The 25,512-nt window shown below is 39.0% G+C and overlaps 7 protein-coding genes across 7 annotated transcripts; 4 read left to right on the forward strand and 3 right to left on the reverse strand.

Annotated features, from left to right (window-relative positions):
• Positions 1–133: 133 nt before the first annotated feature.
• GCK72_003830 (uncharacterized protein) lies at positions 134–5,230 on the reverse strand (the record flags this gene model as incomplete). The annotated part of the gene is made up of 8 exons (XM_053724271.1): positions 134–319; positions 937–1,049; positions 1,096–1,293; positions 1,791–2,086; positions 2,536–2,636; positions 2,848–2,964; positions 3,592–3,756; positions 5,063–5,230. 8 exons carry the CDS (start codon positions 5,228–5,230, stop codon positions 134–136), a joined length of 1,344 nt encoding a protein of 447 aa, XP_053588465.1.
• GCK72_003831 (uncharacterized protein) lies at positions 4,977–8,248 on the forward strand (the record flags this gene model as incomplete). The annotated part of the gene is made up of 5 exons (XM_003099147.2): positions 4,977–5,530; positions 5,736–5,932; positions 7,545–7,742; positions 7,854–7,966; positions 8,066–8,248. The coding sequence occupies 5 exons, from the start codon at positions 4,977–4,979 to the stop codon at positions 8,246–8,248; spliced, it is 1,245 nt and encodes a 414-aa protein (XP_003099195.2).
• A 706-nt stretch (positions 8,249–8,954) lies between these two features.
• Positions 8,955–10,436, forward strand: GCK72_003832 (uncharacterized protein; the record flags this gene model as incomplete). The annotated part of the gene is made up of 3 exons (XM_053724272.1): positions 8,955–9,022; positions 9,067–10,251; positions 10,298–10,436. 3 exons carry the CDS (start codon positions 8,955–8,957, stop codon positions 10,434–10,436), a joined length of 1,392 nt encoding a protein of 463 aa, XP_053588466.1.
• A 577-nt stretch (positions 10,437–11,013) lies between these two features.
• Positions 11,014–13,612, reverse strand: GCK72_003833 (uncharacterized protein; the record flags this gene model as incomplete). Its single annotated transcript, XM_053724273.1, has 8 exons — positions 11,014–11,178; positions 11,230–11,339; positions 11,747–11,944; positions 11,998–12,188; positions 12,316–12,408; positions 12,517–12,620; positions 13,082–13,308; positions 13,576–13,612. The coding sequence occupies 8 exons, from the start codon at positions 13,610–13,612 to the stop codon at positions 11,014–11,016; spliced, it is 1,125 nt and encodes a 374-aa protein (XP_053588467.1).
• A 2,235-nt stretch (positions 13,613–15,847) lies between these two features.
• GCK72_003834 (uncharacterized protein) lies at positions 15,848–18,538 on the forward strand (the record flags this gene model as incomplete). The annotated part of the gene is made up of 6 exons (XM_003099164.2): positions 15,848–15,878; positions 15,931–16,166; positions 16,789–16,985; positions 17,035–17,225; positions 17,999–18,199; positions 18,267–18,538. The coding sequence occupies 6 exons, from the start codon at positions 15,848–15,850 to the stop codon at positions 18,536–18,538; spliced, it is 1,128 nt and encodes a 375-aa protein (XP_003099212.2).
• Positions 18,539–18,814: 276 nt separating this feature from the next.
• Positions 18,815–20,076, reverse strand: GCK72_003835 (uncharacterized protein; the record flags this gene model as incomplete). The annotated part of the gene is made up of 4 exons (XM_003099071.2): positions 18,815–19,015; positions 19,706–19,761; positions 19,805–19,877; positions 19,927–20,076. 4 exons carry the CDS (start codon positions 20,074–20,076, stop codon positions 18,815–18,817), a joined length of 480 nt encoding a protein of 159 aa, XP_003099119.1.
• A 1,677-nt stretch (positions 20,077–21,753) lies between these two features.
• GCK72_003836 (uncharacterized protein) lies at positions 21,754–24,239 on the forward strand (the record flags this gene model as incomplete). The annotated part of the gene is made up of 4 exons (XM_053724274.1): positions 21,754–21,870; positions 21,921–22,055; positions 22,660–22,818; positions 23,949–24,239. 4 exons carry the CDS (start codon positions 21,754–21,756, stop codon positions 24,237–24,239), a joined length of 702 nt encoding a protein of 233 aa, XP_053588468.1.
• Between the last annotated feature and the right edge of the window lie 1,273 nt (positions 24,240–25,512).

Below are 25,512 nucleotides of genomic sequence, written 5' to 3' on the forward strand. Positions count from 1 at the left end.
TCAAGAAACTGTGTGCGTCTGAAAGTCGTAAAATGATTCACACAACATCCTGCTCCGTTTCAAATAATTTCATTTTTGCACAAACATGGTGTACTGTAGTTTCAAGCTCTACAGTATCCGAACCCCTCCAAATTTATTCACAATAGTTCTCAGTATCACACGAGGAGACTTCGCAGACATATCTCTCGGCTACAGTAAACTGATTCACGTTTTGCCATCCGACTGAGATCACGGAACTCGCTTGTTGGTTGAGGACAGCGGGGCTGGTGGAGGATTGTTGAGGGAACCCGGGGTTCCAGAAGCTATCGTTTGAGTTTACCTGAAACTGCAAAAAAGGGTTATGATAAGGAATAAGGGGATCTGTGATTAGGCTTTTGAAAAACTCCGCTAGCTTCAAAACAAAAAAGTTACAGATTTTGGAAAGTTTTCGAAAAACTCAATTTTAAAAAATCCGTTGTATCTCCTCAGGCTTTCAGTTTTACTGGATGACGTGTATATTTTCAGAATCAACTCGTTCTTAGCTTTCAAAAAAGTATAATCGTGCCTAGATTTTGTCTGAATCAGGTGTCGCCACGAAAACTACAGTACCTCATCTGGTTTTCGTGGTGAGACCCAACTTGAAGCAAACATAGGCATGGTTAGACTTTTCTGAAAGCTAAGAACACGCTGATTCTAGAACTATAAGTTTTGCTTTAATTTTGAAAACCGCCCGTTTCAAAACGGTGTAACTCAGCTAGTTTTGATGTTAGGCAAATTTTGAAGAAATTTTCAGAATCTTCACGCCTTCATAACAATGTATGTTTTGTGATTTGTTAGCAGTAGGATGTGCGGTTTAGTCACACAAAAACTAACAATTTCCATATTTAATATAATTGGAAAGCTGAAATCCCAAGGATTCTGAATCTGATCTCAAATTCCTCCTACCATCTAACTCACCGGTACTAACGCATGTCCAACCGGTTGTTGCCAAAAGTATCCACCATTTACATAACTCAATCCGATATGATAGATATAAGGTTCAGGGAACGAGGTGTCGTTTTGGATCAGCTCTGAATAATCGATTAAAAACAGTTTTCTAAGCAACTCCCTACTCACTAAACACAAAATCATGCTTCTTCTGATTGTATTCCGTCACCATGTATCCCATTTGAATCATATTTTGGCACGCGAATTTAGCGGGTGTCCATCCGGCTGTGATAGCGACAGGTCGCAGGCAGACACCGTATTTTTGGGAGGAGGCGACACCGAATTGGTCGCGGTATTGGTGCCACAGGTTGGAGCAGTAGCAGTTGGCTGGAATCATTTTAGGCTCAGACGTTTTCAGTCGGGTTAATAGATTTGATTCGATCAAATTTTGATATAATAGTTAACCTGAAGTCGGCTGAGCTAGGATATCATCGGGCGGTTAAAATCCGCAAAAATCGGTAAAGATCGGCTAAGACTGGTTGAAATGGTCTAAGATGAATTGAGATCGGCTTAAATAGCAGTTTGTATTAGTTGCAAGATGCCATGGTTATAAAACTTCCACAATCTAAAACACGCGCTTCATCGCGCACAAATTGAATGCGGCTAGGTTATAGTCACTGACAGAGTTGGCGGAAGGCGGAAAGCGAAATTCCGCGCAATCCTGATCTCCACCGGTGTTAACTGACAATCACCGACAATCTCAGCCGATTTTAGCCGATTTCAGCCGATCTCTAACGATTTAAGCCAGTTTTAAAAACTCGTAACCGCTTTTGTTGTCAGTTTCAAAATGTCACGGTTTCTAAACGTCCCCCATCCCCACTTACTCTGCACCATTGCCGCCTGCACTTCTCCCACCAAATCCTCATCTTTATTCGTGAAATTAAACCCGGGGCTCGCTATCTCCCCGATAGCCTTCAATATATCCTGATCGCCTGTCTGATCGAAGGCCACTGTCGCAATGTTCACACCGGAGGTCTTCAGCCTTTCAGCTATCGGTCGGGGGTCTCCCATTCCATCATCATTATAAGCGGATGCATAGATTAACACGAATTGTTTGTAGTTTGAGCGGGTGTTGTTTTTGCGGCCAGCGGTGAGCACTTGTTCCGCTGCGGCAATTCCTCTGGAAATAGAAATTATGTGATGGACATCTAAACTGGTCTGACATCGGCTAAGTGCGCTAACAACAGTTTTTAAATTGGCTAATATTGGCTAAAATCGGTAGAGATAGGTTGAAATTAGCTAAGGTTGGCTGAGACTGTTTGAGATCGCATGAGATCGGTAAAAATGAGCTAAAATCTGTTGAGATGGTCTAAGATGGTCTGAGGTAAGCTAAGGTAGGCTGAGATTGTCAGTTAGGGCCGGTTGAGATCAGGGTTGAGCTGAATTCATTCCATCTTTCGCTATTTCAAAAACCGCGTTCCCTTTAGAAAATCCAAAATTGCGATTTCAGAATTAACTGCAAAATTGGGATATATAACAGGACAATAGATTTGAATTCTGGCGTCTTAGATTTTGTTGCATGAATATAAAACTAGTGGTCTCTAGGCATCCAGACATAAATTCTCTTACTTTGCCAAATAAACCTCATCGGAACTGCTCAAATGGGGAAGGATACTGAAGACACTGTTGAACAAATCGTCTGCAGACTGGAATCGGTTTAGGTCGGCTTGCTGAAAACATTATTTGCTGGGACGTTTAAAAACGGTGTCACTCTGGCGCAGCAGTCCGAGACGTAATTGTAAGCTTGCAGAATTGCTTTCCGTCGTTGGTCCCTTACCAAAAAAGACTTGGATGAGAGCCAATTTCAAATTTTACGTTAATTTACGCCTTGCACTGCTGTGCTCTGAGTTCAAAACGTCCTCCCAAACCAATATTTCTTACAATATTCGCCACTTCATTATAAGTGACCAATCCCACTCGCGTCGTCCGTTTATCAGCATAATTGTTCGTTCCGATCCGCGTGCCACCACCGAAAACTGTCACGATTTGGGCAGCCACCTGATAAGTAATGTAATAAGCATTCGATGGCCGAGTTGAGCTCAAAAATCAAAGTAATCTGGTTCAAAAGTTCATTGAAACAGGAAGTTGGTTATCGTTTGAAAGAAGGAAAGTTCTAGATGACATTTTATGATGAAAGAGTTTGAGAAAGCTGTTTTTTTTCAGTTTCAGCGTGTTGTCACTTTTCAGAAAAGTATAATCAAGCCTAGAGTTGCTTTAAATTGGGTCCCACCACGAAAACTCGCTGGTGTACTGTAGTTTTTGTGGTGGGGCCCGATTCAGAGCAAACCTAGGAATGAATATACTTTTCTGAAAGTTAAGTTTTCAGAATCTCCTCGTTATTAGCTTTCAAAAAAATATAATCATGCATAGATTAGTTTCAAGTTGGGTCTCACCGCTAACACAGCACGGATTACTGTAGTTTTCGTGTTCGGTGCAAACCTAGGCATGATTATACTTTTCTGAAAGCTAAAAATGAGGTGATTTTAAATTTCTTTGCTTCATTAAGTAAAATATGAGACTCAGGAAGAAATATAAGGTTTAGAAACTTTTATGTATTCGAGTTTTTCAGCTATGAAGTTGGTTTTAAGGTTGAAACATAGAAAATCAAAAAAATCTACTGGGTACCTCCGTCAACCCCTCCTGCGTCATTCCAATTGAGTTATCCACCACAACCACTACATCCAACCACAAGTTGATCAAGTCATGTCCACAATCTCTATCCGTCGGAGGGGCGGAGCCAATAGATAACGTGGCGAAGAGCAATAGATACGTGGCAACTAAATGCCACATCTGAAAAGCGAAAAGTAATAAAAAACGGAAATGATGTGCGCTACTAAACAATGACAAATTTTTTAGTGGAAAAATGAAAACTAATGAAAATTGAATTGTAATTGAATTTTATGTTGATAATGATAAGACTGAACTGCATGTGCCCACTGACATCATCATTTAATAGTCGCAATTGACAAAAAAAGTTTTTTCAAAATGTCAGAATTTTTTTCCTCCGAATGTCAAATGTGACGACTTAAAAGGGTGGGGCTGACAAAATAACGTTTTCGATAATATCAGTACTTCCTTTCCAAACAATTTTAATGGAAAAAACTCCAAATATTGGATCATCCTATTTGGTGTACCCACTCTCTTACTGATAACGGGCGGCGGAGAATTATGGCTTATCAATTGGCGAGTAGGGAAAACTCGGCATAAATAACGCCCACCGATTGCCACTTTTCATCATTTCTATTATCTATTCGTCGGTTTGGCTTCAATCAAGTTTTAACGGAAATTTCTGCTTTAAAAAAAATTTGTTCGGACAGTCTGTAAGGATGGTCGTGGCATCAGTGACAGTGTTAATTATCAATTTAAAGTATTTTTGCCTTTTAGTACTGTAAATTCTGCACATTTTGAAACCAAAACCACCTCGCTAGCTTCAAAACGAAAAAAGCTACAGATTTTCGAAAATATTCAAAAATTCAATTTTACAAAATATGTTTTATCTCCTCACGCTTTCCGTTTTACTGGATGACATGTACATTTTCAGAATTAACTCGTTTTTAGCTCTGAATCAGGTCTCACCACGAAAACTACAGTACCCCAGCGGGTTTTCGTGGTGGCGCCCAACCTAGGCATGATTAAACTTTTTTGAAAGCTTAAAACAAGCTGACTTTAAAAATAAAAGTTTCATCGTATAAAACTCAAATAGTGAGAAATTACATCAGATTTTAAAACGATCAATCTTCGAAAAGTTTCGGAAATCTGTAACTTTTTTCGTTATGGAAATAGCAGCTTTGTTTTAATATCAAAGTGTGCGAAAAAAAATGGGACTAGTTGTAAAAAAGAGAAAATATTAGGAAATACAGTAACCAAGTGGGTCCCGAAAAATTCAAAGATTTCGAAATCTATCAATTAAATATGAATTTGAAAACTAAAATTACTTTGTGTTTTCATAATCCGTTTTTTTCTTTCCGTTTCTCCACATGCTTTAATCAAATGTACACCAATTTCCAGCCATGTTCAAACTGGTAACTTTGGCGCTGACCTTCACGGCTCTCGTTTCTGCCCAGACTGGATGGACTGATAGCTGGGACTACCCCACCGTAGACAGCACCCTCGGGGCCTCAACACTTCGCCCAACACCCGGAGGTACCAACGTCGATCGTGAATGTGGAGGAGATCTCGCCAACCTATGGCTCGACGTTGTCGTAGTCGTCGACAACTCCAAGGGAATGACAAATGAAGGAATCACTGAAGTCGCTGCCAACATTGCTACAGTTTTCGGAAACGGTACCAGAATCGGAAACCAATACACCGACCCACGATCCACCCGTGTCGGATTGGTCACTTATAACGGAGTCGCCAATGTGGTCGCTGACTTGAACTTGCTCCAGTCGGTCGATGACTTGTTCAACACTGTCTTCTCCACTTTGAGCTCTGTGAGCAACTCGGATGACTCGTTGTTGGCTAAGGGAATTGGAGCTGCGGAGGCTGTCTTGCAGAATGGACGACAGAGCAATGTTAGAGGAAACTATAAGAGATTGGTCATCGTTTATGCATCGGCTTACAAGTGAGTTTGGGTTTACGGTGACATGTGTAGATTTACGGAGGTTGCACGATTAAATTCCTTGTATCAAAAGTGCATTTGACTGATATCGTCGTTTCACACTAATTAAAGTATATTTTGTGATGTTAATCTTTCCTTAATCCTCTTAAAATTACTGATATCAAACGCTTTTAATGTTTTTCGCACTTCAACTTTTCTTACATTTCAGGGGAGAAGGAGAGAACGACCCAATTCCAGTGTCCGACCGTCTCAAGTCATCTGGAGTGGTTATCTCCACCGTCGCTTTCGACCAAGATGGTGATGAGGCTCTTCTCGCCGGACTCGCTCAAATCGCATCGCCAAACTATGCTTTCACCTCTAAGGACTTGAACTTGGTTGGAGAAATTCAAGGAACTGCTCTTCAGAGTGAGTGCGCTCCTTTGCACCGCCTAAATTAGTAATCTAAATGTTCACATAACATCTTAGTGGGCCACAGACTTCCTTAACCCTGCTAGGTTAATTCCAAACAATGTTAACCGATCTATATCAATTTTCGTCTGCCTTAACCGATCTTACAAGGGAAGTCTTTGGAGACGCCACTTTCAAACGATCTATAAATTTGGACATAGGTACATTCGACTACGCATATTCCATTTCTGCAGTCAAAATCTGCTAAATGTCTCTGTGAGCCGAGTTATGAGCTCTCAAACTTTTCATATGGTTAAGGTTTTTCACACGGAACTCCAAATCGGCGAATAGTGAACGCAAACGTGTTCACCTTTTTTCAACGTACGAGTGGTTCAGTGGTAGTGGGTCAGTGTAGGGGGAAGTAAGGCCATGGTTCGGCCCCGAGTAAGGCCATGGTTTCTTTTTTCTTTTTTTGCTTCTTTATTTTATCGCTTTTTTCTCTTTGTAAAAGATTTTTACGGCGAGAGTGATTACCTAATTTTCAAAAAGTATAGAAAAACACATTATCAGTAGCAAATACAGTTTAATGTCTATTCCAGGGATGACGAATATTATACGAAAATTCACAAAGATAGTTTCCATATTATTAGAAAAATCCTCACAAAGTTCACTGCAGTTACTTATGAAGTGAGAGAACGAGAAAATAAAGAAGCGAAAAAAGAAAAAAGTAGGGTCGGGGCCGAACCATGGCCTTACTTCCCCCTACACTGGCCCACTACCACTGAACCACTCGTACGTTGAAAAAAGGTGAACACGTTTGCGTTCACTATTCGCCGATTTGGAGTTCCGTGTGAAAAACCTTAACCATATGAAAAGTTTGAGAGCTCATAACTCGGCTCACAGAGACATTTAGCAGATTTTGACTGCAGAAATGTAATATGCGTAGTCGAATGTACCTATGTCCAAATTTATAGGTCGTTTGAAAGTGGCGTCTCCAAAGACTTCCCTTGTTAAACGTTTCAGCCGATCTCAGACCAGAGTTGAGCGGAATGCGGTTTTTGAAATATCGGAACTGACAATGCGTTGACATTACAGAAATCACGAACCTTAAAGTAGCAAACAGTAATCAGACAAATACAATTATACAATTTTAGTCAGTTTAGCCAACACTGAGCCGTTTTTCACCAGTCTTCTCTGTTCTCAGACGATTTCTGACAATTTTTCACTTGTTTTAAGCGATCTTAGCCAGTCTTAACCGATCTCGGCCAACCTTAGCCAATTTTAGACCACCTTAGACCATCTTAACAGGTCTTAGCGGATCTCAGACCATCTCAGACCGTCTCAACCGATCTCAGCCAATCTTAGCCGATCGCAACCGTTCTTAGCCGATCTTAGCCGATTTTAGACAATTTTAAACCATCTCAACCGGTATTAACCGATCTTAGCCAATCTTAGCCAACCGCAACCAGTCATAGACAACTTTAGACTATTTCAACAGATCTTAGCCGATCTTTACGAATATCAGTCAATTTCAGACTAGTTTACCCGATTTCAGCCGAATAGGTTAACTAGTATTTCAAAATTCAACCGACCGATTAACCAGAAACATGTAACCAAAATATAATTCCAGCCAACTGCTTCTGCCCCAACTTGTGGACTCAATACAAGGCCAACTTCGATGATGAGAACTCGTACAAATACGGAGTGTGCATCCGTGCCGCCACCATCTCCTCATCCTGGACCGCCGCCAAATTCGCCTGCCAAAATCTTGCCCAGAGCGGATTCTTGGCCACTGAATACGATGGACAGAAGCACAACTTCCTTTTCAGTGAGTTTTGCAGTCTTAGCCAAATTTAGCAAATTAAATAATTTATTTGAATTTATTATCTGCTAGCTCATGTTGCCAGACTTCAATGACTACAAACTACACATTTTCCAGGAATCGCCCAAAACAACACCGCCTTCTCAGCACCATACATCTACCACATCGGATTGAGCTACGTGAATGGAGGATGGAACTGGCAACAACCAGCTGGATACCCACTCAGACCGGTAAGTTATCAGTACACCAAATGAAGTCAGATGCTTTATATGATAAGGATCTGATAATAGTCTAATTAGACCAAAAAACCAACTTTTTTCCATTTCTAGTTATCCGGATACACCGCCTGGAACCCATCCTATCCAAAGTCCTTCTCCAGCAACACTGGAGTCGTTGAGCAGCAATTCAGCTCTGATTTGACTGTCGGATGGCAAAACATCAACGGATACAGTGTTGCCGAGTACTACATGTGTGAAGTCGCCTCCTGTGATACTGAGAAATACTGCCCATAATTTTATAGTAGATTTGAATTTTTTTGAATGCTCTTGATGTTGATTTAATTTTTTTAAAGAATTGCTGAATCGGTATGAAGGCTTTAATAATGTTTTTGTGTCCGGGAATAGAGGTAACATAGACCTTAAATACGAAGCACTGCAGAATATTCAGAGGAACAGGTAATAAATTCCTGTAGGGTTGCGTTTCCAGATGCGAGGCGGTCGCAGAATATTCTAGAAAAAATCTTGCATTATGGCTGACTAGGAAAGGTCACGTAATCCGTTTGAAGATATGGAACGTGACCTATATAATGAGAAAGCTGAGAAAACGCTGATTCCAAGTATATATTCAAATTTTGCCCTCAAGGACTGGTATTTGAGAAAAACAAGGTTAAAATTTGGGAAAGTCGCGAATTATTACTTTTTTAGGCATAAGGCGACCCAATGCTCCAAGTACCTTAAAACCTGATTTCTATGGAAAACCAAGACTTTCAAAATTATGTTAATATGTTAAGATTTGGTTGGGTTTGCAGAGAAGATGTACATAATCGCTGACACCACCTGTCATTTCTTTGTGAGTAATGGTATTCCCAGAGCACTCTACAGATAGCTCCGGTCAATTAGCACGTCTCCGCACAACCCCTCCCTCACATCTCTTCAGTATTCCTCCCATTTGTCTCTGTCCTCAACCTACCCTTATTATTGATTTCTTTCTGCCCGAGAAATGTCTGTTATACCAGTACAGTATGACATTTTGAAGCCGATTCTGTCGTACATGAATCCAAATAAACGGTTAGTTATCACTCCTGTTTACTTCTTGAACTAATCAGTTACAGATTTCAAATATCTCTTCGAATGCCTTCAATCAGCTCTTTAGAGAGCAGTATAACGCTGAAAATCGAGAATTTGACGTTTACAAGGATGGATACAAAAGTGAATGAGGTCTCCTACCGACTTGGTGTGTACCGTGATTACGGACGCAACGAAACTCCTTACGATGTCCTCCGTATGAATCAAGGGGGAGGGTCTTCAGATGACATTGATCAATATGGACTCATCATATTTTCCGGAGTGAACAACGTACTTCCAGGAGATATCGATTTGAGAACAGTAGTTCACCCAGATGGTTGGTTTAATACGGACGAATCGGAACAAAACGTAGTCCAACAACTGAGAGTTTTTAAAATGTTGCTGGCTGAACGCTTGAATCAGGAATATATTGAAGATGACGAAACCAGGAATGCCGGAGTTGGTGGACCTTTGAATGATCTTATAGATTCATATCGAGAAATTACATTGAACGCATCTGCAGAACTCATTCAAAGCAGGATTCAATCACTTCAGGATCGGCTTAGAGCTTTTTCCAATCGTCGAAACAATCAGAACCTGCCGTATACTGCCTTGATTCAATTATCCGTATATTCTTCAAAAGGCCGTCAGATACAACGTGTTGCATACAATAAGTATCTTTATGAAGCGAGAAGGACGGTACACACAAAATTGTTTGGAAATCGTGGTTCAAATATATCAGTGAAGAATCTGAAAATTGAGCCGCATTCTCCGTTTTCAAATCACATTCTTCGTTTTCCCGCTGGAACAATCTTGAAAATTGAAAATTTGGAAGTTTCACACTGGAATTCACTTGCATTTGAAAGTTTCAAGAATGTCATTCATCCATCATCTTTTCCAATTCAACGACTCAAAATTTCTAGTAGTATTTCTACTGCAGATTTTCGGCACATCATTGCGAGAGAGCCAAAAAGATTGATTATCAGTAATAATACCAAAGAAAATTGTTCATGGACCCCGATTCTTTCGAATCTGACCAACCGAAGAGTGTACTTGGAGAATGAGAATAGACTGAATCCACCAAATAATTATATGGATTTGATCGAGAATTGGCTGCAGCAAGGGCGTCCGTTTGGAACCTGTTTCTATATGGGAATCAAAAACGAAGAGACCGTGAAGCAATGTTTGGAGACTTTGAGACAGAGAGAAGAAGTTGTTGCATCTTCTGAAAAGTGAGCGTTTCTATCAAATCCTTACGGACTATATTGATTTTTTCAGACAAGTTCAACTCCGAATCAACGCTTCATTGATACTCGAAGTTTGTTATGAAATGGCTGAACGACGTGAGAGATTACAGAGAAATGGCCCATCGAAGTGGTGGCTGAGATTAAGAGTTGTTCGTGGAAGAGATGATTAATCGTCTGCTGTTAAAAACTTCATTTTAATCTTTAAAAACAATTCATTTTAATTGCAAATCCTGGCAATGATATCTGACAAGGAAAACTAAACTATTCAATTTCTTCAAATGGGCGGTCCACTTTTTCTGAGAAACAGGATCTGATAAACATCTTCCCAAATTATAAAATTCTCGTTTCTTTATTGTTATTACATATAGACTCACATTTTGAAAATAAATTTTCGTGATTACTCAACGTTGACTCCTAAAGGCCCTCTAAGACCCAGAGCAAATGTTACAGCGCGATTTCACCAATATTCCAAGACCAGCTCACTTTAAGCGTCACTTATCAATTCAATACAATATTATCAATCCAATACAAAAATATAGACCATAAACAAAGCTAATAAGTGATAACGAGGGAGCTGGGTAGAAAAGTTTGCTGGAGAAAAAATGGTGACTAGTTGCCAGAAAGTATAAATAAGTTTCGTTAGTTCATAACAAGATTATAAAAAAAATAAATAATTTAGTGGCAGTGATCAAAATGTTTTTGAAATATTAAGATTATGAAATATTGAAAACTTTATTCAACACATCTTCACGCATTCTCACAATAATTATCGGTATCACACGCGACTTTTTCACAAATGAAACGGAACTTGTTCGTACAACTGACTGGTGTCCATGCAGTCGTTCCATCCGAGTACTTCATATCAGCAACGCATGCGGAACGTTGTGGTGCAGCACCTGAGTTCGGGTCGAGCTGAAATTCAGAGATATTGGGTTTGGGGTTCAACTAGGTGGTTTGATTTACGGGAAGCATTGGTCTGCCGTCTGGCTGATCCCAAAACCACACGCCGTTTAGGGTAACAAGTCCGTTGTAAAAAGCGTTGACTGGAGAAGCGGAGATTGAGTTGAGGTAGGCTGGAAATGTGTGAGGAATTGGAGAATTCTAGATGGTTTAATTTTTTGAAACAATTTTACTTCTTAGTACTGTAAATTTTGCAGATTTTGACATCAAAACCACTCCGCTAGCTTCAAAGTGAAGAAAGTTACAGATTTTCAAAAATTTTTGAAAATTTTTGAAAATTCTGAAATCTGTTGTATCTCCTGACGCTTTCAGTTTCACTGGATGAAATGTCCATTTTCGAAACCAGCGTGTTCTTAGCTTTCATAAAAGTATAATCATGCCTAGGTTTGCTCTGAATCGAGTCCCATCACGAAAACTACAGTACCCCGGCGTGTGGGACCCAATTTGAAGGAAACCTAGGCATGATTATATTTTTCTGAGAGCTGAAAATGAGCTGGATCTGAAAATATAACTGACTAACCAAAATTATATGCTCTCTTCTGTTGATCCAACTCATTCACCAAATATCCATTTTGGAAGTTTTGATGACAGAAATGTCTCGCGGTCTCCCTATCAGAAACCATCTCATTCGTTGAAATCAGACATGTACCATATCGGTTCTGTGGCGCGTACAGTGGGTACTGATATTGTGCCCATTGAGATTGACAAAAGCAATTAGCTGAAATTAAAGAAGATTTGATGCGCGTCAACGACACGCCAGGAGGTACTCACTATCAGTCATTGCTTTTAAAATCTCCTGAGTGGCATTTCCATCGGCCATGGCAAAGGCCATATTGTCACTGGCAATATTTTTGAGATAGGATTGGGTGTCTGAGCTGGATCCGGTGTTGACTGTGACCACTGGGATTCCACGGGCTTTGAGAAGCTTGGACACGTCTTTTGGTGGGTTCTTCTGGTAGGAACTGAAAATATTGAGAAAGTTGACACCGTGAAAATTCAAAATTTTGAATAGCGCCAAAGTGAGTGGAGATACAACGGCTTTCTCTCTCTCTCTCTCTGATGCTAACAAACATTCAAAAAATGACTTACCCATGAACCGATGTGAAAACAATCACCATTTTCTTATAGTTATCACGGAACCCTGCGGTCGAGTTAATCATGTTGATGGCAGCGTAGAGGGCGCTGTAAAAATGAATGTTTGAAGAAAGCCGTAGCTAAATTCTGATAAGAACTGTCTAAAACTTGGTTAGAAGTTATGCGGCGGTTGATTAGCACTACAAAGAAACTTACGTATCCATTTTACTCAATGTGGTCCTTGCCAATGGCGTCATTTTAAGACGTTGAATTTGACTGTCCAAGTCGGCCCATGATTGGAGTTTGTAGAAGTCGGCTACCTAAAAATTTAGTTATTGAATGAAAAATTGCTCTCTTATACAATTTGGTCAGATTTTGACGTTAACATCAATTACTGGAAACAAAACATTATCGGGCTTCAAACTCAATGTTATGAATTGAAAAGTATACCAAAATGTAGATCTTAGCGAGCGTGTGAGATATTTATGAAGGCTAGAATAGATTTTTTAATTTTTTGCGTTTTACAAAGCATCATCTCGTTCCAGAGGCCTCAAAGTAAATTATTGATCTAGTAGTCACCAAGATCTACATTTTGGTTTATTTTTCGGCTATATAACATTGCGTTTTAAGCGACTTACGCGTCAATCGACGATTAAGGCTGTGTATCACGTGCCCATGACGAAGCAGCAAAATGAATTTGATAAATATTCAAATTCGCCTCCACGTTTAACGAATTATTCAATTTTCCCGCCAAAACGTTTCAACACCAAAAAAAACTTACATCCGTCGCATTATAATTATAAGTGATAAATCCAACTCTGGTACTTCTCGGGTCAGTATACCCCGTTCCAATTTGAAGGTTCTTATTGAATAAGCCAGAAATTGTCTCATAAACCAAGTTGAGATTCATAATACTGCAGTTGTCAACGATAATCACAACATCTAACCAAAGACGTGTCACATCTGATCCGCATCTTCTATCACTTATGGAGAAAGTGGTGGAGATGGCTGGAAAATGGAAATTCTGCTATTTTCAGATTGCTAGTTATAATTTTCGTAAGGTATGATGCATTGTATGCAGACACCATACACCATATCTCACGACAATTTGAGCTAGCCAGCTGAAAATTTGGGCATATGTGTAAAAGCACACGGGGAATTTAGTGATGGCATTTATTTTCAGAATGGAGAGCAAAATTATATTGAAATGTGAGTGAAAAAATCAGGATTCTTAGTTATATGGCTAGAATAGTTTTCAAATGAATAAGAACTCACCCAAGCAAAGCAAGAAAGCTCCGAGAAATCCTCTCATCCTGATTTCCTCCGAATTTTTCGACAAGCAATAAAAAGAAACAATGAAAAATGTGCGGTTTCTGCTGCTCCTGGAGCAGTGCTCCACAATCAACCCATTTTAATCGCGTTGCCATTTGATAAAACGGTGATAAAATAATTCACTGAGTGAAGTGAGTACAAACTATATTAATTGATGACATCATACCTGCTTTTTTGATTTTTAGACTTTCAAAATTAGAAAAAAAAGAAAAATTAGAAGACCAATGTTATGTTTGCTGACATCCGTTAATATCGGAGACGCAAAGAGATACGGCGGGTTTTATATACGCCCGGTGTGGTCGTCTCTCTCGTCCGCCTCATTGGCTCAGTGGCAGAGCGTCTGTCTAGTAAACAGAAGGTCGCTGGTTCGATTCCAGCATGAGGCACCGAAAATTTTTTGTTAATTTATCAAGTTTTGCATATTTATTTGATTGTGAATTTCAAGTTTTTCTTGAATGTTTAGCTCCGTGCTCAAAACATGTACAGTTTTCGCATAAATCGAGTACTGTACGAACACTTATAGGTGGCCCTATTCTGAAGTTAACCAACTTCGAATTTTTATTTGAAATATTCAGTGTTTGACACAAGCTGTTGTCCCTGGACTCGAATCAGGCTAAAAGTGTCTGTACCGGTAGTTTTGTACTGTTTTATCAGAGTAAATCGTAACTGAACCTAAAGTTGACATTATACTCATCACAGTATCAAATTATCGGTACTTTATGGTTTAACGGGTGTTTATATAATAGACGGGTGTTTATATAATAGACGGGTGTTTTGAGAATTAACGGGTGCAATACCAAAGTCTAAGAATAAACGGGTGTTTATAAATCATTTTTTCAGTAGTTTTGATTTTTTCTGTTCATTCACTGTTTCATAGGGCTTCCATCCGGGCAGGGTAAAATTCGGGGACCCGCTACCCGCCCGGGGGGCGCCCCCCGCCCCCCGGTTCACGTTTATGCGTGACCGGGGTCATAGGGTTTTCTGGCAAAATCGGAAACGAAACTATTGTTTTTTTCACGAAATTGTTTAAAGAAATGTTGAAATTTTCGTTTTCGAAATGCTGTATTTTTCACGCGTAAAGGTCAACGGGGGGGCCGCGGGCGGGTGGCGGGGGGCCCGCCCCCCGGGCGGGTAATGGCGGGTAAATTACCCCCCAGATGGAAGCCCTACTGTTTCCCCATTTATTGCTATTTTCTATCGTTTTACATACATACTTTTAATAGAAGGTAAGAGTGTTTGGGATGGGGTAGTGATAGTTAAGTGGGACTATATTAGTTTAGAATGGTTTAGATCGCCTAAGATTGGCTGAGATAGTCTGAGATCCACTAAGCTAGGCTATGATCAGTTCAGATCGGTTGAGATCGGTTAAGACAGACTAAACTTGATTAGGATTGGCTGAGAATGTGTAAGTCATGTCATCAACAATGTTCTGGAACTGGTCTATCACCTCAAAAATTGCGGATATTCTGCTCAAATCGAAAAATGATGTGTTAGAAATGTTTCCACACTTATTAGCTCCGCACAGTTCTTACAACTGCGCTCCACCAAAATGCCCTTGAAAATTGTTTCTTTTTCTCTGCATCTCTCAATTTTGCACACAATGTTCTTTGGTTTCGGTAGAGCGCGGTTGGAAGAAACATGCCGTGATAATACAGTACAGCGTATCGAGTAACAACCCTTCATCAGTTTTACGCGTGCGATGCTAGAAGACACTTATCAGTGATTGGGGACCAAATAATTAAAAGTATGTATGTAAAACGATAGAAAATAGCAATAAATGGTGAAACAGTGAATGAACAGAAAAAATGAAAACTGCTGAAAAAATGATTTATAAACACCCGTTTATTCTTAGACTTTGGTATTGCACCCGTTAATTCTCAAAACACCCGTCTATTATATAAACACCCGTTAATTAAATAAACACCCGTTAAACCATAAAGTACCAAATTATCTATAACCTTTCCGGTTGCTCCTCTCTCAGAAAAAAATAAAATCAAAAACCATTCCCCACCCTTCTTACCAACCTACAGAGACCTCCTCACTAATACACCAAGACCTTTCCGAGTCAGTGAGTAATAATTCTCTATATTTATCATTTATCATCATACCGACTCCTTGCGTCGTCACTATTTCGAATTAGTGTCTTATCAGTGGAGTCGAATTGAATAAAAGGTGTCTAACCAGCATAGTTTTACGATTTCTGAAAGTTTCAAGCATGCTTTGGACAGTGTTACTACTGGTCTTGGGTAAGTTATTGATTGATTTGGGGGTCTAGGTCAACAAACAAAAAAATTTCAGCTACCACCACGCCCACACAATCCCAGATAGTCACCGATAGATCTTGTGGAAATGACTTGTCTCGACTATGGCTCGATATTGTTTTTGTGGTGGATAACTCTAAAAATATGAATATGTACAAAGTGTTCGACACGATCTCCAGTTTATTCAGTCCATATGTTCAAATTGGAACCGGTTATGATGATCCGAGAAGTACCAGAGTCGGATTTATCACTTATAATTGGAATGCAACGGATGTGAGTTTTTGGACATCTGGACATACAGACACACGGACTATTATCACTTTTTGTATATTTTGTTACGGGCGGTCCACAATATCCAATTAGTCGGACACACCGACAGACCGATAGACCAACAGACAAACAGACAGACAGAAATACACTTTTTTACATCGAAAATTGCGATATCATGCCGAAAAATGATAGCAATAGTGTTTTAAAGCAAAAACTATGATTTGAGCCAAAAAATGGGGTTTTCAGTTGATTTTGACTCGGAAATCGTGTATTTTTTGTTGAAATTGGTGAAAAATGACACTTTTGCCGGCCTGGTGTGCCTGCGACGCGTTGGTTGATCTAGACTAGTTTACGTCAAAAAGCAAGGTATTAAGATGAAAAACAAGTTTTATTGAGCATTTTCACCTCAAAAACCACGTTTTTCAATATAACATTGCTCTAATATGATGTTTTAATATAAAAACTGTTATTTTACAACAAAAATACTATAAAACCTATGTATATTTTGTAACAATGTCACAAAATTCCTTAGTTTTACTATTGAAAGCATATTGAATTTTTTAACAAGAATTCAATTCCGGTACTGTACAGAATCTGGTCATCCAGATAAACAGAATCCTTCCAGGTCGCCGACTTCTACAAACTCCAATCATACTCCGATTTAAGCAACCAAATCCAACAACTCAGTACTACTCCCCTATCACGTAGAGATGAGACTTATATTGATACCGGACTGGCTGCAGCTATCCGAATGGTCAACGCCACTCAAGGTCTAAGAGATAATTATAAGAAAGTGGTAGTGTTTTTCACGTCGCAATATAAGTGAGTGGTGAGAAATTGCAAGTACACCCTACCGAAATTTCGTTTCCAGCTACTACAACACGTACCCGGAAGATCAAGCCAAATTGCTGAAGTCCTGGGGGGCTACACTGATTACTGTAAATACTGGAGGGGATGATAACACTCAAGAGAACTTGCATGATAAGATTGCAAGTAAAGGAATGGCGTTCATGATGTCCGATGGGAATACTACACAGGGGTTGCAGAGGGCGTTGTTAGCTAGTGAGTCGCTGCTCAGCTAATTGCCATTTTACTGACAACGGGTTTAGCATCAAAATGAGCGTAATGATGACTGGGTTTGGTTGAATTCGGGTCTCACCACGAAAACTACAGTAATCCGTCTTTGGAAAACAAGCTTAGGATAAGATTTTCGCAATATCGAGTGGTTTAGTTGAATTGGGAGAGTTGAGACACTTCAAACAAGTATAATCATGACTAGAATCTGAAATTTCGGAAAATTTGAGAAATTCTTAGGTATGCCCACGAAAAGTATAGTAAGCAGGCGGCGCCTGGCTGGAGCAATGTTTTAGAGTTAGTTCAGACCATTTCCTATCTAATGTCATCAAAGTCAGTTGATAGTATGAAAAACTGAGAAAGTTACAGATTTTCGAAACTTTCGAAACTTTTCGAAAAATCAAAAATCACTAAAACTACGGTAAGCTTTATTTAGTAGACAAGTTTAGTAAACTAAGTACCATGAGTTCGCTGGCTAAGCTTTAGACTCCGTATCTGCAGTCGCTGCTCAGTTAATTGAAAAATGTGTTAACATTATAAAATACCGTTTTTTATTAAGGCAGTGTTACTGTTAGTAAAAGGGTTCGAAACTCGAAATTCCGATTTCGCACAATTCTGACTGCAGTGTAGCGCATTTCCATCATGTTTTAATAGTTATCTTGCCGGACACCATCAGTCTCCCACAGTCCTAGACAGCCCAAAAGCCGTATCTAGTCGTCTTACGCGTGATCAGCCCTATACATGTAGCTATTCTATTCCAGCCAACTGTTTCTGCCGCCCGGATTGGTACCAATATCACTACCCACTGAAATCCACTGATATCTTCTCTAACTATGGAGTCTGTGTGTACAGACCTGCGGTGGCTATGAACAGAATCAGTGCTCAGAATTATTGTCACACATTGACAGATACCAGTTATCTGGTTAGTGAGCTGGATCAACAAAAGAGATCTTTCAATTGGGGTGAGTAAGAGAAATCGGGGATATCTTCATTTCAGATAAAAATCCGATAAAACCAATCAGTCTTCAGAATATCTCAACTCCAAGGGAAGCGACCCAACGCACGCCTTTTATAATGGACTCACTAGCTTCAATGGTTCTTGGTGGTGGGATCAACCAAATGGAATGCCCATGTGGCCACTGAGCCCTTATTCGGGGGCAGCACCACAACGTGCTGGATGTGTGGCTGATATGAAGTACTCAGATGGCACGTATTCGTGGACTCCAATAAGTTGCACAAACTTGTTTAGGTTTTTGTGTGAAAGTGTTGCTTGTGATACGGATAATTATTGTGAATTTTAAGCGTTTTAAGAATGGTTTTGTAGATATTTGAAAGGAAATAAATACTAGCTAGCGTGTGATTCGATAAGAATGTTTGAAAGATCCTTACGAGAATGGCCACGGGAGATATGACGACCAAGGAAATAATTTTTAAAGATTTTTACTCGAATTTTGGAGTGAAAATTACTCGAAATTTGGAGTGAAAGTAAAATTTTAGAAATAATTGGACAGGTCTAACAAGGAAATGTTTATTTTATTAAAATGTTTCTCGAGGTAAATAAAGAAAAGAAAATTAAATTATACAAATATCTTGACCAACAAAACCATCGCTGCACTTATCATCGGTCCTTGACTCATAGCAGAATTGCAGAAATCCTTTTGACAGTAGCAATCGACACGTTTTGCAGTGTATCCTGAAGTGGAGTTGCTGACTTGTCCCAACTCATAGCATTGGTTGGTAGGGATCTGGTTGTTATCCTCGCGGAGGGTTGCGCAGCCCTGGAAACAAAAATTGAGAGCTTTCAGGAAAGTATAGTCTTGGCTAGGTTTGGGTCCCACCACGGAAACTACAGTAACTTGGAGTTAATACTGTATTTCTTGCTAGTATGGTATTTTTCTCGAGTAGTACATTAGTTTCTGCTCATATTTCCAAAAAAGTTCTCAAAAACCAAAAAAGTTACACATTTTCGGAAATTTGATGTAGATATTCAAAATCAGCTCATCTTCAGCTTTCAGAAAAGTATAAAAACGCCTATTTTCTGACCATTTTTATTTTTTATGTCTCGCCACGAAAACTACAGTAACCCGAGACTTAGATCCACTCATTTAAAAGTTCTCATTGAGTTTATTCCAAAAACAATGATTTCAAAAGATCAAACTCAAAAATCAAAGAGTTACGCTACATTGAAAAGTTTCCGGGCTACGGTAGTTTTCGTGGTAGGACTCAAAGTGTTTCAAACCAATGCATGATTATACTTTTCTGAAAGCTGATAATGTGGTGAGTCAGAAAATATTTGTTTGGATGTTTCTGGGTTAGATATTAACGTTTTATGATGCATACTAATTTTTAGAAATTTTCGAAATGTTTTGAAAATCGGTAACATTTTTAATTTTCAAGCTACAAGCTTCATTTTAAGCTTAAAAAGGGCAGAATGGAATGGTAAAGCAAAGAAAAATCCATCTACTCACCTTGGTATAAGTAGTCCATTTCAAGTTGACACCACTGTAGCCGATTTGGTAGACTTCTAAAAACGGTTTTTTTTCGGGAACACTTTTTTAAATACTCACTAGCTCTCTTAAGACAAAAAGTTCCATTAGAGCACATGTCGCTTCCAGAAGTTTTCTTGCAATCTCCAAAGAGCTGGAATTTGGGAAGTTAGGCCACAAGACCTCATAAAATTCTGACTTACACTATCAATACTGATATTCAGCTTGTTCAACGCAGACTTTGCGAATCCCGGTATCTTTTCAGCGCCACCGCATTGGTGACATTTGATGGATGACACTGATGACGTGGCAGTCATCAAAATTATCAGAGAAATTAGTAGAAGCTTTTCCATAGTTTGTTGTAACAGACGGGAAAATAAGCAAATACGAAAAATGAGAAAAAGTGGAGAAGGCTGGTGTCTTGTGAATATTTGATGGGCGACACACGGGCGGTCGCTTGACAACATTTGAATTGTTGCATAGTGTCCCTATGGAGATGGGACAGGGGGGAAAGGGGGGTCATATGACCAAAATTGTGAAACCGGAGAGGGTAGACTGAAGTTTATGGAGGAAATTTGAAAGAGAAATACTGTAAGGGCTGCCTGACGGCCTAACTTCCCGAATTTAAGTTTTTCAAAGATAGAGATAAAGAGAAGACTTCTAGTCCGGCTCGAGGCACATTAACAATCCGCCATCCACCTCGTAGTAGATCACAGACATAGAACTCGTCGAGATCTACATTTTGGTATATTTTCAGCTCATAATATTGAGTTAGAAGTGAGTTACGCGCCGGTTCGATTGGAACATATTAGTTTTGGTTTTTTTTCAGTTGAAAAGGTCCAACTTTGAGATTGTGTCATGGTAATACTGGTTGAGCCATCAAGTAGATTTTTAATGGATCGTACAGATCAAGGGTAGAGCTTCATTTTTGTAGTTGACAACTTTTTTGTACGGACACTCTCTAGAGAGTTATGGTTATTCTTAGATGACAGCTCAAAAATCGCACTATTTTGCACTGAAATAGGTCGATTTGAGGGAGAAATTACTTTGTCGATACGTAACTCTCTGGGGAGTGTCCGTACAAAAAAGTTGTCAACTACAAAAATAAAGTTCTATTTATGATCTGTATGATCCATTAAAAATCTACTTGATGGTACAATCAATATTACCATGACACAGTCTCAAAGTTGGAGTATTTAAACTGAAAACGGCCAAAGTTCATATCCTATTGAACGGTACTGTAAGTCACGCCCCATCTCCTTTTACCTTTTCAACTGAAATAACCAAAACTTAATATACTTTTGAGTGGTACTGTATATACTTTCAAATATGCCCAATTAAATGGCGTTGTTGGAATTCGCATAGTTCTTTTCATTGGCTAGAAGTCTCGGTCTGAAAATTCTGGAATCCCTTGTAAGCGAAACCACTTGGAAGCTATTATACCGTTATTGAATCACTCCCGTTTTTCAGACAGTTTTTTTTTCAAATTTAGACATACTTGGACATTGGAACCTCTTAAACTTTCAAACTTTTAAAAACCTCTGTTTCAATTCGTCCCGATTTCGAAAAGTCTTGATTTTTACCTTTTTACTATGGAAAACTTATGAATTTTGAGGTTATTCAAATCTCCCGATTTTCTTATTAAAAAATAAAAGAAAAACACATTTCAATAACCAAATTTGACAGACAGACATTCTCCCGGCTGGATAATAACAACAACATGTTATTGTCCACTTCCGTCAACCGTAATCCGTATGATTCAATTATGGGGGAGACTTATAGGGGTATAGGCATAGACACACCGCTTTGCGAGACAGACAGCCCATTTTTTAAAATTATTTTTATTCTACAGCACGTCACGGTTCTTTTAACCGCGCTCTACCGAAACCGAAGAAAATAGTGTGAGAAATTGAGAGACTCAGAGAAAAAAAATAGATTTTTCAAGGGGATTTCGGTGGGGCGCAGTTGTAAGAGCAGTGCCGAGCTAATAGTTAATTGGTTAGATAATTAAAAAACTCTTTTTAGATACCATGGGCCTACGCATATCCTGTCTTGGTGGTTACCGTCCTCCAAAAACGACCAGTGCAAAAAAGAAGAAAAAATTGATAGAAATGCGCGAAGAATTGGAGAACATGGAATTTAATAAAGTGAGTTAATCATTTTAATTTTTTATTTCACACAATTTAGAATTTTTCAGAAGGAAATGATAATCTTTGAGAGATTGGGAATGGGGGAAATAGTGCTGGATTATGCTTCGTTGGACGAGACAGAGGCTTACAAGATATGCGAGTTTTCACATATGGTCAATAAGCCTTATGAGACTAGTAGAAAGGTAAGTACGTTATTTTTGTAGTTGACATCTTTTTTGTACGGGCGGTACCTAGGGAGTTATGGTCAATTTAAGGGGACAGCTCAAAAATCAATCAATTTTGGACTGAAATGGGACGATTTGATTGAGTATTTACTTTATCGATACGTATCTCTCTAGGGGGTGTCCGTACAGAAAAGTTGTCAACTACAAAAATGCAGATCTTCCTTTGTTTTGTATGATTTAAACATAATTTACTTTGCGGGATCATCCGTGACACTGTAACACCCTCTCAATGTTAGCCATTTTCAACTGTAAAAGGTCCACTTGTATATCTTACTGCACGGAACGGTACTGTACATACTTTTTGGGATTTTCGCTAAAGTTACGGATTTACAATATTATGTTACTGTCTAGAACAGTGTGACTATCTCACAATAAGTTCTTATTAGGAATGTATGTAGACCATTCATTTTTCATATTTGTAGTGGAAAATTTATTTGTATTGCTCCGTATCGCATCGGTGTATGGCTCCGGATCATTTCAAAACCAGACGTTTCACCTCAAATTGAGCAGAAAATGTCACATTTTTCAAAATCCGAACTACCTTTGAAAAACCAATTTTCAGAATAGAATACGCTACAAAAGCCGGCAGATAATGGATGGTAGAATTTTGTTGGCCGATTTGAAAAAACTATGGAAAACAATAAAACAAGATTATGAAAGGTTTTGTGTCAACTTCTCGGAGGAGGACGAACAAGAGGATGTTTTGAAATATGAATTTCCGGTTAGTTTCAACACGTCTTAAAGGTGCACTGTTGTGATATTTTCATATCATAATGTACAGTACTGGCCATAAAGAATGCAATACATGCAGTTTTTAGTTGAAAATGGTCAACTTTGGGAGTGTGACACGGGCTCCCTGAGAGTCTCACAATATTGATTTTTTATGGAGTGTATAGATCAAAAATAGAGCTTCATTTTTGTAGTTGACAACTTTTTTGTACGGGCACATCCTAAGAAGTTATCAATCGTCAAAGTAAACAGCTCAAAAATCTCTCTTTTTAGCACTGGAAAATGACAACAATTGTGAGAAATTTCTTTGACGATTGATAACTTCTTAGGATGTGCCAGTACAAAAAAGTTGTCAACTACAAAAATGAAGGTCTACTTGTGATCTGTATAGTCCATAAACAATCAATATTGTGAGACTCTCAGGGAGAAAAACTGCATGTATCGCATTCTTTATGGCCAGTACTGTATGTGTTACGGCGAGTTGATTTTCTTACTTTAAGAATGTTTTAATTTGGTGCACAGCCCGCTCTGAGAGCGAGCGCCGGAAAGTTTGGTGTGTTGGCCTAGAAATTCGACATCGGCCGTGTTGATTTTTTCAATTTTTAGGGTAATTTCGATCATTTTTGATGCATTCTTCAAGTGTTAATAGAAAAACACTAAAACTATCGGAAATAACGTTAGAAATAGCAGGATATCAAGGCTGTCAGAAATCGCGGCCGTGAAGAGCCGCGGTTTTTTCCTGAAAATCTCAAACAGCCGCGGCTTTCTAGAGTTTCAACTGAAAACATGACTTGATATACTTTTGACTTTTTTGGTACCATTCTGACCACCTGAGTTCGACCCCACTGATGCCAAACTTTTTTTGGGCCGGCCGCGGCTTTTTGAAATTAAAAAAAGCCTTGCAGCATACTGAAAAGCATACTGATTTTACCGGGGTGAAATTTCTAGAACGTTCTTACTGACCAAACTTTCCGGCGCTTGCTCTCAGCGGGTTGTGCGCCAAATTAAAAAATTCTTGAAGTATGTAAATGAACTCGCCTGAACGCATACATTATGTTTGTTGTGAAAATATAATAATTGACCACAACACGCAATTAAAAGTTCTAAATGTGTATATTTCAGGGAGTACTTGTTAAATACCACTACTTGATGGTCTACTTCCGTTTCTTCTTCCAAGACGTCTATTGCACTCTTGCTAAGCAGCAAGAGATTGCAATACTAGCGTATTCGGAGGCGGGTTTTTTCCGGAGACTGTTTGAGCAGACCGTCGAGAAGATGGACGACTGTGAAGGAGATTTCATCGATACATATCCAAAGTTTGTGGAGAAAATGGAGGAGAGAATCAGTCAGTTGGAGTTATTTTATACTGAAAATGTTCTGGAGATGCATGACGCGGATCAACGAGTTTTTTGATGGAATATTTACAGCTCTGGGGGTGTGAACTAAAACCAAATGCGCTCCACTAGACTTTAAAAAAAATTTTTAACTCGCTGTTTCGTTGTGGCATTTGGATACACAGTTTAATCAACCAGCAAATTTATGTCAGTTTTCCTTCATTTTTTGTCAGGTTTCTGACTGTCTTTTTGAGATCAATTCTACTAAAATATAATTTAAAAAATTTTCAGTGGAGCGCGGTTGATTTTAGTACTCACTCCCAAACATCGTGTTACAGCCCCATACAACCCCGAACAAGCTGAAAATTATATAAAAGTGTAGATCTCGGCATTTGTGACTCACTTTCTGTCAATTTTCGCGTTTTTTGACGCATTAACGATTCATCATTTGATTCGTAATAGTCCACAAACCTAGACCTCGTCGAGATCTACATTTTGGTATATTTTTCAGTTCATGATGTTGAGTTTTAAGCGAATTGCGCCTTTTTTTATAACTTCACTAATTACTCAAAAAAATCAATATTTTCAAAATCAGCGCTCCAAGAGCTTTTCAATGAATATAATCATGCCACACCTCCCTTCGCTTTTGGGTCCCGCAGCGATTTTCCGATTTTTCGATTTTTTGGGTTACTGTAGTTTTCGTGGCGAGACCCAACTTGCTCCAAACCTTGGCATGTTTATACTTTTCTGAAAGCTCTCAACGAGCTGAATTTGAACATGTTATTAGTTTTTAAAAAGTTTGGAAAATTTATAAAAATTTATTTTTTCGAAAATTATTTTTTCTATGTTATAATCTAAATAAACGTTATATATTTATATAATTCTCTTATTCAACTCGTTTATAGTTTCTTTTTGCCAAAATCTGTCGCTTCTTTCTCCTCAGCACTTGCAAATTTTTGAAGCATTCACAGGCGGTGCGAAGCGACTTCCGGGAATCTAACTGGGGGAAACAGAAGCCGCCTTCGGATCCCTGAAAATGTCTGTCTGTGTGTCTATCCAAAAATGTCCTCCCTACCTGATCCTTGCATTTCTCGGAGCAAGCCATTTGTCTAGTCTCACAAATCTTCCCGTTCAGCGGTGCGATGTATTCATAGCATTTGCAGCTGGAATTTTCAGAATTTTTTGACATTTTTTAGGATGCTCATCAATTCTGATGCATTTTGTGCAATCACCATGCAAAATTTTGTTGAATTTGCTTAAAAATAGCGATTTTAGGGACAATTCCAAAAAAAAAGCATTTTTCTCTCACTGTGTATTATGCCTCCCGCTTCCTCTCGGTCGCCGCTGCAGTC

The sequence above is a fragment of the Caenorhabditis remanei genome, chromosome II (assembly GCF_010183535.1).
Source record: "Caenorhabditis remanei strain PX506 chromosome II, whole genome shotgun sequence".
NCBI lineage: Eukaryota > Metazoa > Nematoda > Chromadorea > Rhabditida > Rhabditidae > Caenorhabditis > Caenorhabditis remanei.